At 36.3% G+C, this 17,316-nt stretch overlaps 1 protein-coding gene across 1 annotated transcript; it reads right to left on the minus strand.

The window, feature by feature from the left end:
* Nucleotides 1-4,594: 4,594 nt before the first annotated feature.
* LOC132130196 (CCR4-NOT transcription complex subunit 6) lies at nt 4,595-15,489 on the minus strand. The gene is made up of 12 exons (XM_059541892.1): nt 15,362-15,489; nt 13,769-13,890; nt 11,256-11,442; nt 10,555-10,640; nt 9,787-9,888; nt 9,435-9,494; nt 8,478-8,635; nt 8,138-8,292; nt 7,869-8,023; nt 6,477-6,710; nt 6,196-6,398; nt 4,595-5,132 (listed from the first exon to the last, which is right to left on the minus strand). The coding sequence occupies exons 2-12, from the start codon at nt 13,878-13,880 to the stop codon at nt 4,920-4,922; spliced, it is 1,665 nt and encodes a 554-aa protein (XP_059397875.1). The 5' UTR covers nt 13,881-13,890; nt 15,362-15,489; the 3' UTR covers nt 4,595-4,919.
* Nucleotides 15,490-17,316: the final 1,827 nt, after the last annotated feature.

Raw genomic sequence — 17,316 nt, forward strand, 5'->3', positions numbered from 1 at the left:
ATTCTAACAGTCTATTGTGGATTGTCTGTACTGAGAAACACCATCATTAACTGGATCAAACAATCAATCAATATTCCTGAAGGCCATAATAACAAAATCAATCAAATCTATCAGTCTATCCATCCATCATGTTTTTCTTTTTTCTCAGTCCATCAAATAGACTCCATCCATCTGTCCAATACTCTATCTATCTGTCTGTCCGTAAAATAGACTATCTATCGGTCTATATTTATGTCTATAAATTTAATGTGAAATATTGTCACCCAGGTAATTGTCTGGAGTTTCTTTTTCTTACCATCTCACAAACAGGTCAAGAAAAGATATTTTTATATTTTCCACATTGTGCATATGGTCATGATTATGTATCTCGGGTTCCCAGCGATACATAATTTGGAGCACTTGGCTGTCTTATTGACAAAGTTTAAACAAATTATGACTGGCATGACTTATTCATCTCAGCTCTGCAGATGTTTGCCGCATTGCTACCCAAGACTGACTGTTTATGCTCCCTGTGATAATGATTTTGCAGGATGGTTTGACTCCATAGTAATTGCATTAAATCACAATGGAACTGTGGGGAAATGTCTATTTACACATTCAAACAGACTGTCAATTTGAGGGTTTTGTAGACAATATAATATTTATCTGTCTGGTAAAAATGCACTGTAATCTCACAAAACTCTGAAATCTTATAGGGTCATTTCTCTATAGCGTCATGTGGTTGTGATTTATACATAGAGCTTTTTAACAATCAGACAATTCTTGGCAAGCTTATAGATGGGGGGGGGGGGGGGGGGGGGGGGGGGGTGAGTTCATATCTGAGAAGACAACGAAAAAAAACATGATCAGTGCTGTGAAACATGCACTCCATCTGCTGGGTGAACCACATCAGGACAGACATAACTAGCAGCCTCGGGGAAAAACTAAGTAGGTTAGGAGGAAACAGCCAAAGCGTGTCATTTTATCTTCTTATAATCTCAATTTACAACTTAATATGCAGAGACAACTGTAAATGTCGATTTCCCTTAAGACTGCACAAACAATAACAAAAGTGTGCTATCAAAATATTGCTGTTTAACAACAGAAGCTCGACCAATGACATGAGTTTGTGGGCGTGGCTACCTGTTCATTCAAACAATGGCAAATGAGCAGTTAACCTGTGAAAAAGTTTGTAACTTGTGGTACCAAACTCAAGAAAATCAACTCAAAAGGACTTTTGCAGCCTATATGATGTGCATTAACTTTAAAAACAAATTGGAGAATAAACACAGAACACCAAGACTGAAACAGATATAGAATTTATTTTACCATGAATAGGAAAAAATAAAATACACAGGTGTAAAGGAAACAAGCTGACCCTGTTATAAACATCACTACTCAGAGAACCAAGAGAACTGGAGAAACAGTGAAATCCAAAACGCCTTGTTTACCATTAGGTCTTTATCCCCAACACTTAATATTGAATTAAAAACAGCTGCCATTATTTGATTTAATATATATATATATATATATATATATATATATATATATATATTTATTCTTTTCCTATATATGCAACATTTTTTTTCTTTTAACATTGTGCAAGTGTTATGCTGGTATTCCATAAATGGTAAACAAGAGTTGGTCCAGTGCATTATATAGTGACATTACCTAAATGCTTATTGACTCTCAGCTGATTCAACAACAATCCTGACCATTGAAATACTACCCCTACTGACAGAGAAAAGTTGACTATGAAACAGGAAAAGGAAACGAAAATAATTTCTATGGTAAAGTCAGAAACATCTGCTCAAGTGGATCTGAAAAGGGGGGAAAGGGCTGAGTCATTATTGCCAAGTTGAGCATGTTGACATGATTAGCATTGCTGTTTTTGCCTGTTGTGCCCAAGAAACCACCTGAAACCATTGCCTTTGACCCATAGGAAACAAAAACCCCTAAATAACAAGATGGTGATGGCAACAATATCTAAACATGCACAATTTAGTTAAAGTGACTTTTTCAGAGGTTGTGAAACTGAGGAGTGCACAGAACCGAAGGAGAACTAGAACACTTGCTAATATAAAAGAGGTCTCCATCTCATCTACACTTAACCTTACTTTCTTCTGGAAATCAATAGCAAGAAAACCGGAAAAACTGGAGAGAAATAAAAGTGTCTGCTATGCTTACCACAACCCAAACGTATTTATATGCTTTAAACTAACTGGCTCTCAAACAAAGTGAAATGTCACATAAAGCTCAGGGTCAAAGTTAAAATGGTTTGGTGACAAAATGACAGCACTTTATTTCTCTGTGACACTCTACGATTCCATTGATGCATTTTTTTCCCTTCTCAAAAAGTATCTTGAAGTGAAGGCTAGCAACAATATAAATCTATAATTCAGTGTGCCAACATTTTTACAAAAAAATTTGGTTGTGTGCATTACAAAACAAAATCGAAATTAAAGAGACAAACTATTAGATATAATACATTAACACAATTCAGGTCAAAGAAAGGAAACGTGATACATTATTTATTCACACTTTACAAAAATCTTTTTACTACAACACCATCAGCAATCCAAAACCAGACAGGTTGCTTTCAATTAAAAATAACCAGAAGAAAAACAAAACTGACTGAGATAATGTAAGGAATAAAAAGGGACACCAAAAGGGCAACTATAAGATGGTCCTCCCCAGTTCATCTATTTACTCTTGCTTGATAAAAGTCATTAAAATGGACTTCTGCCTCATAGCAAAAGTCTGTTTTCATTTAAAAAAAACGAAAATGCAATGAGTAGCTGCACCAGTGATCTACAATAAGTGCTTGTCAATCCATTCGATTTTAAAAACATGACAAATTCAATAGGGAAGGGGAAACAGAAAACAAATTGGCTTTGAGAGCATGTGGCAATAAACGACGGTGCCACCATAGACGATGAAGTTATAAATCGGACCACACTAATGGTACTCTAGCCTTGCATTTAAAGAAAACAGCCCAAAAAAAAAATAAATACCATGCATGTTTTCATTAAGTCAGAGAACAGGCTTTACAGTAGTAAATCGAGCTTTACACTTGGCCTCGTGGCAGAATGCATTGGATGGCAAAACACAAGGAGATAACCGTGATTTAGCAGGAAGTGAAATACAGAATGAGATCCAAACAAAGAAATACACAAGCAAAATATACGGATAAAGTGAATTGCCTGAGTCAAGAGGAAAAGTGGCAGTAAATAGGGAATTCAAATGAGAAAAAAATTAAAAACCCTCAAGGAGAATGACAGGATTTCTCCAAATCACAAGCGCAGATCGCACAGCAGAAACACTTACTTTACCCGACTTTGTAGACACCCCAAAAAAAATTTTTTTGAATAAGATGTTCGCTAGCGAATACAAACCCTGCCCCCAACCAACAGAAATGAGGATATTAGAATGGTGAAGATGTACAGAAAGATTGAGGCTGTTCAGGTGTCCACTGATAGCACTGGCAGTGCGCTTAGAGAAAGAATCAGTGAGGCACAATGATGCATGTTCTTAAATATCGGAGTGGGTAATAGGACGACATCACCAAATATCTGCCTCAGAGGAATTAAAAAATAAAAAAAATAAATAAAATAAGGGTGCACTGGGTAAAAATGGGAACCTGGTCAAGTGCAACTTTACACAGCAGAAACCTGAAAACCTTTTTTTTTTTTTTTTTTTTTTTTTTTTTAACACTCTGGTCTTTTGACTGTTCATTAGGATGAACATCTGAAACGAAAAGAAACTTAACTTCCATTTACAATACAATCATTTTAACCAAATCTAAAAGTGTACAAAAAAACAGTATATCAGGAATTTTGCTGCTTGTATACAATCATGTAGAGATTTTTTTTTTTTTAATTTTAAATAAGAATCAGGAGTGATCTGGAGTCTTGGCTGGGTGAGGCATCTACAGGTCACGCTGAGGGTTTCATTTATCGGTCTATGAGTGGGATGTGCTCATCTTTGCCTGTTCTAACATTCTCTGCATCTTAACAGGATTTCCGGCCAAACTTCCCCAGCTGCAAAGGCCATTCCAGATCATTTCTCTTCCCTGAAACCATTTCTCAGCTGTACATACCAAAAAGCAAACACCTCAGTTCAAGGAGGGCTCTATGGCACATGAAGCTAGACGACTTCATAAGTCGGCCATCACAGGGAGCATAAATGGCCATTCACACTTGAAATCTTGCTTTCTTGAAAACATGGAAAAAAAATTAAAAAATAAATCGCTCTGGCATTCAATGGACTTAATTATAAGACCGACAAGGCCCGGTAGGTGGTGATGGTGGGCCGTGCAAAGCCATCACTGTTGTACAGCTAGAGGCCTCAGCACCACTGAGTGCAAATGTGAGTTCGGCCAGCTCTCTTTACACATTAAAAGCCCTTGTTTAAAGGGTTGTTCCTGGAGTCGGATTATCTGACCTAAGCTGGTGAAATTCATTTTTTTTTTTAATCAAATTCAGCTGCATGCTTTAAACTGGCTTTATAGTAGCATGATCAAAATTATGCGCTTCATGATAACTCACTTGATCGGGAATCCCTGCATGGGTTTCAAAGATATTGCCATTTAGTTATTTATATATATAAAAAAAGCTTTTCTGTCTTTAGGTAAAACTTACATAATCACTCAGGGCCCTTGGGGCTTTGAAAAGAAAAATTACAGGATGTTAACTGTGCCCAGAAAACAGAAGGTGGTAAAGGAAAAACAAAAACAACAAAAATAAACTGGGTGGGAGATGGTAGACATAAGACTGACATTAATGTCTTTTTCAGTTAAAATCCGTGGGAATAAAAGTTTGCCGTACCCCATCTCCTCTTAAGGGAATCAGATTTATACACAACAGCCCTTGCCTCGTTCTCTCTCCACTATGAGAGCAAAAGGAGGTCGGGGCCAGAGCTCCCCCTGCTGGCTTGGAGAACTACCTGCGACCAGGCAGATGAATGCCATTGACAGCAGGCGGATAGGGCAGGAGCAGCTCCAGTTGTGCAAACAGAGAGAAGTGATCAGAGGGAACGTGGGGATGGGGGCAGCCAGTGATATTGTTCTCGTGGAGCCAGTGGAGGTCCAAGGGACCCAAAATGCCCAGCACATTAAGCAAAGGTTGAGAGTAGAAGATGTAGTCAATGATGCCCTGAAAAAAATAAAATAAATATTACAATTGTGCAATTGATGGTTTGACACTTCAAGATAAAACCATACAAACCAATTGATAAATTTAGAATTATTTTCATAATATTTTATATTTAATAATTTAACAACGAGCGTTTTATACAATGTTATGCGTTTAATTACACTTAACATTTTTATCCTCAAAATAAATCATAATCATGTCGCAAATGTAACAAGAAATATGGCAAATGGCATACAGTTTTTACATTAAACACTAGCTTGTTGTCTCTAAACAAATGGCCCCTCAGATTTAAGCAAATGACTAGTAGTGTTCATTTTGTTATAGAAAACTAGGATGAAAAATGTTTGTTGATGCTTTCCTCCCATGACTAAGATGAGACAACAAGAACAATAAACGATAAGACCATATCAATGCGCAATTTCGTTGATGAAATAAGACGAGACTAAAATGTATATAAAAAGATGGAAATTTTAGCAAAAACCTTTTTTTTCGAAAAAAGGAAGCAATGTTATTGCTGACTGCTCTACATGCCTCAACTAGGCGAGCTTTCACGAGTGCAGTTGCCAGATAACAAAAGATCAAATCCCTGAATCAGAGCTTCGCTGTTATGAGGATACATTTTCTGCCTGGTGTTTTGCATATTTTAAGCAATCTTATTATAGTAAGATAAGTGATCAATTTCAAAAAAAAAAATTGTGGATGAATTTTGTATTGATATGGACACACTCTCTCCCTAAATTCAAATTTAAAGTGTGATTCATTGGCCAAAGTTAAAAAAAAACTTTTGTATTTTTCTTATTTATCTACATCGAGTATTTACAATAGAAAAAATAGTGAATTCTTTTGGCTACAATAATTATGTAGTGAAAATGTTATGGTGACAACCCTACTTCAGCCTTTGGCTGTTTTTTTGAATGCAAATGGACTAATAGCTAAAACAGAAGAGATATACAAGCATTGCGCATGCATGCACATATACATATACACATATATATACACATATACATATATATATATATATATATATACACACATGTATACATATACATTAACAAAATCAAACCTTAAAGTCAAAGGTGTAGTTGGTGAAAGGCATCAGGCCGTTCTCATAAGCACTCTTCAGCTTGAAGCCGTGCGTGATCCTGGTGCTGGAGGTGCCGTTCTTGCCATTGCAGTTAAAGTTGGTCAAGCTGTCAATATATCGCAGCTCTTTGAAGTCCTTGTGGGTGCTGTCCACACCACCTGTGCTCAGGTACTCCACCACACCTGTGTGAGCATGAAAATCTCCATCAGGAATAATGCAAGAAAGAAACTCTCTAAAAACTATGGTTGTGGCACACATACCCGAGTCAGGTAGAGAGTTGAGGTCAGCACACAGGACGAGAGGGATAGCATTGGTTTCTCCTGAGATGGAGGAGAGCTTGAGACTGCGAGTGGCTTTGTCCACAATGTTCTTCACTTCAGACAGAAACATCATGGTCTGGACAAGTTTCACATCCGAGTACTCAGGGTCCCAGTGCATGTGAGCATTGGCCACAAGAAGGAGCTGTTTCTCCATGCCATGCAAAGGCTTTCCAGCTATGGAGTAGAAAGACACTGCTTAGATATTGCTCTGAGACTTAAGGGTCTCTGCACAGAGGAAAAACTAATAAATTCACGAACTTAACAGACTCGAGCTGAACAACACTACTACTGTCTTTAGTTGAGCTGCTCATCTCTGAACTGAACTCATTTTATGATGAATGAACTTTGCGCAGCTACTGAACCAAAACTGAACTGACTGGAGCTGAAGAATGACACTATTGTAATGCTACAGCTGCTTTAAAGCATTTTGGATTGGTCTCATTTCTGAAGTTTGCATTGTTTAATAATGTGAAGCTTCATGGAATCAATCTCTGTTGAAAAGGTACTATAAAATTAAACGCGACTACCATCGAGATGCGCCTTCTTAAGGTTTTGGTTAAAGCATAATAATTGGTATATTTTAATAGCTTGTGGCTTTTTTTTTTTTTTTTAAGTATGAAAAATGAGTATACATTTGCTAAAATTACACTTGGTTATTAGTGTTTTTAATTAAGGAAATAAGTAAGCATTAAATGACAGAGGATCTAAATGCAGAAATAGGAGAAAAGAGTATGTAAACCATAAAACGGTCCAGTCCTAAATACGATTGGCTGAGCCTTGTTCAATGTTTTTGTATAAACATCTGCAACTTCATTGCATCAAGCATGCTTTCCACCCTTTTTGCTAAATGCTGCTGAAAAACTACAGTGATTGGCAGAAGTGTTATTTCATAAAACATTTTTCTTACTGGGTGTTTTTACGAAACCTTGCAAGGTATGTGTAGCAACCGTTTTATGAAAGCAATAAATGTTGCTCCTTACCCCCTTAAAAATCACTGTAAACAACGACTACTTTGTAAAATATCAATTCAGATTAAAAAAAAAAAAGTTATAAATTATAATTTTATCATCGTCATTTATCTTATTAGTTTTAAGCCACACACATGTACAGCAGAAAGCTCAGTTTGCGTTTCACACTATGAAGCAGGCAGATCGATCACATTAACCCAAATAGCAAAATACAATGAAAAAAAAAATCTATATTTTTAGGAACTGGTGATTTTATATTTTCAGTTAATCATACAGATTTAGTGTGAAGTCACACCAGGAGTAACATCCACCAAGAGTGCAACTTTAAGTGTAGCTGAAAAAAAAGGGGAAAAAGGAAACGGACCAGACTGCTCCATGATCTCTTTCCGCAGCTCTAGTAGTACAGCCACTCCGATGTTGTCCTTGGTCATCACCCTGTTCAACATGGCCTCTGAACCTTCGGAATTTGCCATAGCCAGCTGGTTGAACTCCACTGTGTGCTTCTGCACCAGACTGAACCTGCTCAACAGAAACAGTGAGGTCAGGATGACACATGCAAAAACAACATGCTAGAACAACTGTTAACGAAACAACAAAAATTAAAGACTTGCAGTCTGCTTAAGGTGGACTCACTTCTCCGTTTTATAGAAAATGGCGCAGCCGTCAACATGTTTGCGGTCAGATTCTGACATAGTCCTGGCTCGGGACTTCGGGCTGAAGAATCCTTCGTAACCATGTTCCTTCAGCTCCACCAGGAAATAGCTATAGTATTGCTCCGTCTCCACTTCCTATTGGGCACAGAACAGATTGATGGTTTTGTTACGGCTGGGTGTAAATGAGACATCACCTGACTGAACTGTTTTGGCATCACTGGCTAATTTTGGAACTAAGTTTCCTTAAAGGAGTTTATTCCAGGAAGAATTCCTTTTAAAGCACAGTTCTTCAGCTTGAATTATGGGAGCGGCTGACAAACCTGTAGGCTGATGATGTCTGCACTGCAGCTGAGGATCTCCTGCATGATGGACTTCTTCCTGTATTCCCAGTTGAGGGCCCAGGAGGGACAGTAGCCGTAGAGCTGACGTGTGGCGTACTTATCACACAGCACGTTGTAGCACATTACAGAGAAAAGTGCTGGAGTGTGAAGAGAGGAAGCAAGACTTCAGTGAGGTTGACAAAAATAGCCATCCATTAAGATGCCGTTTCTTTTATATACAAAAATATTCAATATTTATACTGGATTTTATCACACCATAAAAAAAAAAAAATTCTCATGTGTCATTCATTAGGTATTCTAGAATTTGGCAAGTTTCGAAAAAGAGCAGTATTGTACAATTAAAAAAAAAAAATCATAAAAAAAGTAAAATATGTAAAATAATGTAGTAACTAATTTACTACAGTTTGATCATTTTATTAAACCAAGGAAAATTGAAACATACATTAAAATAGACCTTGAAAGAATTTCAAAAGGGACTTTAGTTAAATTTAATACATTTTTAGTTATGAATTTAATTCATAAGTCATACTTTTTATAGCTTAAACCATTAAAATAGAACACTGCATTTAGAAAAATAAAAAGGTTTTTAACGCTCTTTATTTGAAAAGAACCAAACTCGGATGGCTAAAATGCATGTGCTTGAATAAAACAGACACAGTGCCTGCAGACTATGTCTAATCAAATCTTAGCATTTTGTGGTCAAAAAATAAATAAAATTATATAACAAGACCTTATTATAAATTCAGCATTATTTGCTTAACTGTGCAGCCCTAGGTCTCTAGAAGTAAAACTGCCTTTAAGCGACGCTTTGAGGGTGTCTTGCCCTTTTTTTTATTAGAAAAGAATTCTCTAAATTGCTGCACCTGGGTAAAAGAGAAGTGAAAGATGAAATGGTGCAGGCCTGTGACAATGTGAACTGAAGTGAAAGTGTCTCACCTGCTGGCCGTGTTCGGTCAGGCTCCTGCAATGGTATCCATGAGCGAGGTGGTGGCTGTTCTATAGATACTATGGCCAAAAAAAAAAAACAACAACAATGCACTCAGTGAGTGAACCTTTCAATAAAAACTGAGCAATGACTCAATGGAAACGGTCTGACTGCCGCATCGCCATGGAAAAGCATAATTATCTCCACAGTAATTCAGAGAGCATCAAAAGAAAATGTTCAATCAAACAAGTCCATGACTCATTTCATTGCATGAATTTAATCTGCTCTAAAGAGCACGTACAAGAATAGAAGCTTTTCCGTGCTCGCCACACAAGAAGGGCAGCTGTACAAGGGTTGACTCACCACGTTTGGTGCCTGCGAGATTGTCCAGCAGGTAGTTGAGGAGCCGACGTGTCCCATCAGGCTCTTGGTAGAGGTTCAAGATTTCTTGTGCAAGTGGGTTCCCTACAGAAAACAACAAAACATGAAACTTGACATGTCACAGAAACAAATATAATAGAACATCACTGTAAAATTACATTTACATCTAATATTCTCAAGTTCCATTACTGATCCTAACATAACTTAATTGGGAATCCAAAAGAGGAAAGAAGTCCAAAGAAATCAATATATTATCTAAAATGAATTGTACAATAGGGGAACACATCTGAAATCAAAATGGTTAATATTTTGCCAAACAATAAAGTAGAAACTAATAAAATGGGTAAGTTTAACATAGTAATTTTAAACATGATTAAAATCGATTTTACATTTACACTAACACTATAATATTAATAATGAAAAAAAAAAAAAAAGATATGCATTACAATTCCTATGCAAGAATGACAAGCTCACTACAGCACAACAAAATAGACAACTAACTGGGCTCACACAGAATCCACACCTGGAGAAAGGCTCTGCACACATTCTCTGGACCTTGAACGTTTTAGATTTTTATTGACCAATATGATTATTATTTTCTGCTACTAATAAGTGTAGTACACTCAGGCTAGTTGAAAATCTTTTACTATTTCTACATTCTAAAACCAGCACACAAACAGCAACAACTTCCATAAAATCCATCAGGGCCTGCAAAACTAAAGTTTAATGGGTTATAAAAGGAAGTAGTACCTTTCAAACCCAACGTTTGTAACTGAAAGAGTTTTCCAAGCTCAAAAGGCAGAACTCGTAACTGGTTGTTATTTAAAAGCAGTTCCCTGTGAAACAAACAGACAAAAATTTGCATGCCATAAAAACAGTGATAATCATACAGCAATAAGCACAAAGGATTACAGGGTGTTTTTAAAAAGATCAACTATTGAACGAAAAGCCAAATGCAAAAAAAAAAAAAAAAAACCAAAAAAAAAAAAAAAACACCTCAGCGTCAACAGGCCATTTTGGCATAAAAGCAGCCATGCTGTACAAAACCTATTGTAGCGTGGTGCATTTCAGCTGTTGGATGAAATCCCAACCACTTTCAAAAAGGTAGCATTTCAGCTCCTCTCAGAACATGATTTATATCCATACCGAGCAGCACTAATCACACTAGCAGAGAAGTGGTAACATTTCAACCTGTGACAAATGAAACCGATTCAGAGCTAGCCACTGTGTCCCCCACATATGAGAACGGTGGTGTTATCGGAGTACAGCCCCTGGAGGCAAACATCACTTCTGAAGAATACAGGACCTAATTAGCGCCTGGAGGCCAAACAACTCGTGCAAAAGCAAGCATGGGGTTAAAAAGTCTCTGCACGCTACCACAATAGTGTCATTCATCTGCCTTACATCAAAATAAAATCTTTATGGTGGTTTCAAGCCAACTAGCTTCTCACCTGAGAGATACCATGTTGCCTAGCTCGGCGGGCAGGCTCCTGATTTTATTGGACGAGAGGTCCAGGTACACCAAGTTGTGTAGTTTAGCAATGTCGGGCGGGATTCGTGAAAGTGAGTTATCACTGATATGAAGAGCAGTGAGATGGGTAAGGGACCATAATGCTGAACTCAAACTCCTCACTCTTCCTGCAAAGAAAACAGAGCATAAACTGTTAATTGTGTTTAAGCAACACAAACTCAAAATAGACTTAATATGCTAAATTATTTCAAACAAAATATCAACATGAAACAACATTTGCACATTTTGCTTCTGCAAATTAATGTATTTTCTATTAAAACCAAAAAAAGTGTAGCACTTGAATTCAGCAGTTTCAAAAGCATCGGAGCACATTTCAACCCATTTCAAAACTCTAAGGCTGCAACTAATGTTTATTTCATAGATTAGTCAAATTTATTTTATTTTCTCCTAAAATACTTCCTTTTTAGTCACACAGATAATAGGAATACATCTTTTGTATCTGTATAGACTCTACGTTTATTTGTGTGCACTCAGAATAACAAAACGTTGTGCTTTTGTAAAATAATGAAAGCACCTTTTTGCCGTCTTGGACTGTGAACTTTAGCGCGAAACTCCTTGCCTTATTATGGACATGAAAAATATCTATAGAGTGAAACTTAAATTAACCACACACAAATTAATTAAATTTCAAATTTGAAAACAAATATTCTCAGATTATGTAATCCATATGAAAAATGTATACAGGCGCATCACTACTGTGGAGTTGAGTCAGTGTCGCCGATTTCATCTTTTAAACCGAAAACAAAGCACTAGTGTAACAATTTATTAAAACGTTAATGCAGTGTACTTTCTGTTTTTCCCCAACACAATCATTATTATATTTGCTTCTGCGCTGCGGCAAGCCTTGATCGAGTGCTTATAAGGCTATGTAGGCAATTAAAGGATCATTATTATTTATATGGTTTACTAATAAAAGTGTGACTAATAGTCGACTGATGCTTAAAATAAATGACTACTAGTTGACCAGAAAAATATTTAGTCAAGGGCAGCCCTAATGCATACTGACTAATTGTTTATGAGAAGCATACATAGGAGGCTGACAATTAACTGAATATATAGCCTACTTGTTTAATTAGTGACACTTAGCCTGCATTTATTTGAAAGTTGCTATTAACATTTTTTTTACCTTTATTTGAATGTCAACATAATATTGTGCTCTAAAATATTGCTATGAATAAATCTCTGACAGACTATCGGCCAATCATTGTGTGCTAAGTAAGTGTGCTGACATCATCCACAGCAACAAGGACAACCCCGCCTTTTCTCTTAGCTTAAGACTTTTGTCTATTCCATAGTAACCGCAGCTTTGTGAATAGGTTTTAAGAGAAAACTTAGCTAAAAACTTTTACTGCCATTTAGGAAAACTCTTAATTGTGAGATAAAATGTTTTGTGAAATCGGGTCCTGAAAAATTATTACCAATTATAACTGTCTTTACAGTTACTGCTCTCACAAAGATAACTTAAATTAACAGTTAATTGTAAATTTATTATTGCCATCTAATGTGCACGCTGATGCTCGTTCATTCAAGTCTGTGAAGTATCAGACTCACTCACTGTAAAGTACCTTTAGGAAAATGACAAATTATTCTCTAATACTTACAGATAAGGATAAAACCATGAAAAATCTCCAAATATTAATAAGCGTTAAAAAAAGCAACTGGCTTGTGCACTTTTTCCACTTTTTTTCCTGCATTTCAAATTTGTCCACAAAAACGTGATTGAATCAATCAAATTCATTGATTCTTTTTTGCAGTTCTACAAAACTAATTTACATTAAAACCATTTTACTACTGTATTTAATCGTGGCTAGACTTAAAATCATGATACTGACTTCAACAGCATAAACAAGTGTAAATAGCTTTTTGCCCATTGCTTAACATTATCTTCCAACACAATTACCTAAGCCAAAAACAAAAGTGGTTAAAGGAGTAATTAGTACATTTTGATTAATTAGTACTAACATTTTGAATTGGACCAATGAGCACTGAAAGTCACAAAGAAACAATCAGCAACACAGCTTTTCTTCCATATTGTGACAAACATCTGAGCATAATGAAAAAAAAAAAAACCTAGGGCGGACACTTGTTTCTATTCATCGGTTGTTTGAATTTTGAGATGCGGGCATCACGCTCAATTTAAGGCAGGTGAACGAGCAGGGTTTAAGCAGACTAAATGACTGGAGAATTCCTTTATACTTCACCAGAAAGAAGTCTGGCATTTTCACTGGAATATCCAGTTATGCCGTTTTGATTAAAAACAATGAGGTTAAAAAAAATAAAAGCAGATTAATAGTTCACAATAAGATCTATAACATTTATACAAAATTCAAAGTATTTTTTCAAAATATATTTCATGGCAACTTCAAACGACCCATGCATTTTGTTTTCATTTCACTCTGACATCATGACCCCCTTTTAGAGCCCAAACATTACCAACAATCTCCAGCTCTGCCCAGTATGACTTCTTCCCATTGGCCGCCTCTTCACTGGACATTATTGTGTACATCCTTCTTGGGTCAGGCGGATCATATTTTTCCTTGGGCATCCCGGTAATACTGAAACAAACATCAATCACTTTCACTACAGAACAATATAACAGGAAATGTATAGAACTTACACACGAAGCGGTTTTATACGACAGGAAACAGTGTCCACAAATGTGCAAAGAACAGGTGAGCTGCCTAGTAAAAAAAAATAACAAACGCATAAACACATTGAAACCTGTCTGAGAGTGTAAGGGAGCAGGAGTGAGAACACGCAAAAGCAATTCCAGGATCAATGGCTGAGGGGATTTTTCCATTGCGTATGACAAAAAGATACTTGCGCTCAACGTCAACACGCTTCTCAAATTTGCATAAAGCTGCTTTCAGTTAAAACGAACCATAAGAGTTTAAAACCTTAAATGACAAATTAGAACTAACGTTAGTTTTTTTTTTTTTAAGAAAAAAAAAGAGAAAAGGGGAAATGCATCAGATCCACAACTTGTGACAAAGTTTTGTAAGAAGTTACCAACTAACGTTAGCGGTAGTAAATCTTTCAACATTCTTGAGCGAGCAATTTGCACGTTTGAAAGAGTAACACGGAGTCGTGGGCCGTGGCACAGACAAAGTCGATTAATATTGCTTATTCCAGGAAACAAAGGTGCAGCTTAAGTCCTTGCTGAACTCCAGATCAACAAGGTGCCAGTATATAGCCTATCCATTACATAACTGCAGTGTTAATCGCCAACTAAACAGTTAACCACTGGGCCAGATGCGGTTCGTTTTTGGTCTTTCGTCATCGCTGTGCAACGGAACCCAAACAAAAACACCACCACCTCGTGCTGACTTCCCAGAGCTAACTTAGGGCTGCTAGCCATGCGAGTGAAATAAACTGAAAAAACTGCAACCTGCAAGGCGTCTTAATGAGTCAATTAAGAACACGTAACGTTAATTAGGAAATGAATTGGCTTTAGATCGTAATATGTACTTGCCACAGATTTGCTGTCTAACTGCTGAAGTGAATAAGTTTGATCGGACCCCCTATAATGTGAGCGTTATCCGTTTAACGTTACAGAAGGGAACCCCTCTAGATAAACTGGGAGTTACTTTTAAGCGAACTTGTGCTATATTAATCGACCGGAAACATCAAAAGTAAATTAAGTTTTACGATGTAAAAAAAAAAAAAAGATAGCATATATGTTAGCATATGTAGCTTTCCTACAGACACAGCAGGCTGCTTACATAACGAAGAACATAGATCTCAACATTCATCATCGCTTGGTTGCTAATTTCATCAATCTATCATAGTTATTAAAGCGCCCACGCGCGCATCTAATATAAATTAAAAGATCACAATCTTATTGATCCACCATTTCCCCTCTATTCAGATTGAGCAAATTAGCTCATGGGCTAACTGGCTAACATGCGATTATACATTTACAAAACTAGACCAACACCAAACAAAGCAATGTGAAAGAAAAAATATTCCGTTGCTCACATACTTCTAGATACATTTGGAAAGGCCTTAAACCACTATTAGATTTACCTGTAAGCTCATACCAGTTCACAGAGACGAGTGCGCGTTTCCTTTGTTTCTGATCCGCTGCTCTTTCTTACTGAAGGCAAACAAGCATCATGGCGGCCGTGAGACTTTCTGGGCGCGATAAGAAGCGCCCCCCTCATTGGCTGTCCCTAAAACAAGCGGTCTGATTGGTCTGCTTGTTAGCTCGACGCCTCCACACACTGTTTACGCCAGCGAGGCAGGCCAAAAATTGGAGTCACAAAAATAGGTCAATTTTGCGCATGTTGACGAGTAGAGTAAAACAAAAGATGCATTTTTTTTTATAAACGTGCCATAGATCATTCTGAAATAATAATAGTAATGGAAATTGATGAAATTGCATTTAAGAAACAAGTTAAGAAAATCGGAGGCATGTTTTTGTTGTAAACACTCTTAAAATTAGATAGCATATGGCGAATGATATCAGGCTTTGCTTTTTATTGCGTCGGGTGTTTCTTTGAACTTGAAAATCATACGACATACAATATAACTGATATGCACTTCCCAATAGATTATATCAACCACATAGAATAATATGTGAAGAAACTGTACTTTCAGTTTGCTCTTGGAATATTCAAGCAATAAGTCTTTAAAGCCTTTCATGTTTCCATTAAAATAAAAAAATAAAAATGTTATAACTGAAATTAGTTTATGACTTACAGTACATTTGACTGGACACTGGATGGCATCAAAGAGCTTTATGCTCACATCTGGGCTCTGTTCAAAATTGAATAAGTCTAAGTGAATACCTCGTGCTGTTTATTTATTTATTTATTCATTCATTTTAAGTAGCCTAGCTGAAACACTAGTCTATAAAAACAGACTAGTATATACTGTAGCTATTCTATGGATATACAACATTTGCATTGCTTTTGTCCTTAAGACTATTGATTGTGGTATAATATTGAAATTAAGTAAAATTACAGTTGATGTTTTTATGATGTTTTTCAAGCTGTGGTGTGTATTGGATTGTTTTCATATTCACATATTTACAACACTTACATACAAATGACATATTGATATTAAAATAACTACAGGTTTGCCAGAAACATCTTTTTGTGCATTAATGACTATCAAGCACACACCTAACTGACTCATGTAAAGTATATGTGCTAATGAATTCACATAATATCTGATTTGGCACTGACATGCAAAAGGAATACAGCCTTTTCAATAAAATGTGCTTGAAATGTGGGATGTAAAGATTTGGTGACAACACTGAAACTGTCAAGTGATAATCCTGCCATAAGCACAAACACACTCCCACCCACTGAGGGCTATATATAGTTTCATCCCTGACATCTTTCACATTATGATACATGTAACCAGGGTTAAACCTTTCATGATAGAACATCAGTAGGTCTGAGACCTTGAGGTCCTGCTGAGGCCTGAAAGATACCTTGATGTTATAGGCTACATACATTTTGTTTACAGAAATCACATTCAGGCTATTAAATATAACAAAACATTCAAAACAAAATGAATATGCAATCATTACCTCCATGATTCAATAGTTTTAAATAAATCAAAAATCTTAAAATATATTCTAAGATTAAAGTCTTTTCTGATTTATTCATTCATACATTATGCCATTTTTGTCTGAAAGACTAATTTCCGCCTCATCTCAAACACCAGAAAACCCAGCTCCTTAGTCGTGCTGAGGGTAATTTCAAAGCTAGCATTTAATGAATCCTAAATACACACAATTAAACAATGTTTTCATATTCTTTGCATAATTTGTCAAACGTATAGCTTGATTGGAAATGAAGCACAATATAATTTGGTTCGAGTGATATTAACCTTGGGTTTCCTTCTCAAATTCATCTTCACTGACATGGTTGTCTCCTTAACCAAGTACACTTCGAAAAGTGATCAGTGTGATGAAATGATGAAATTACAGAATTTATACCTTTATGTATTTTTACATTTATGTATTTATT

The sequence above is a fragment of the Carassius carassius genome, chromosome 47 (assembly GCF_963082965.1).
Source record: "Carassius carassius chromosome 47, fCarCar2.1, whole genome shotgun sequence".
Taxonomy (NCBI): Eukaryota; Metazoa; Chordata; class Actinopteri; order Cypriniformes; family Cyprinidae; genus Carassius; species Carassius carassius.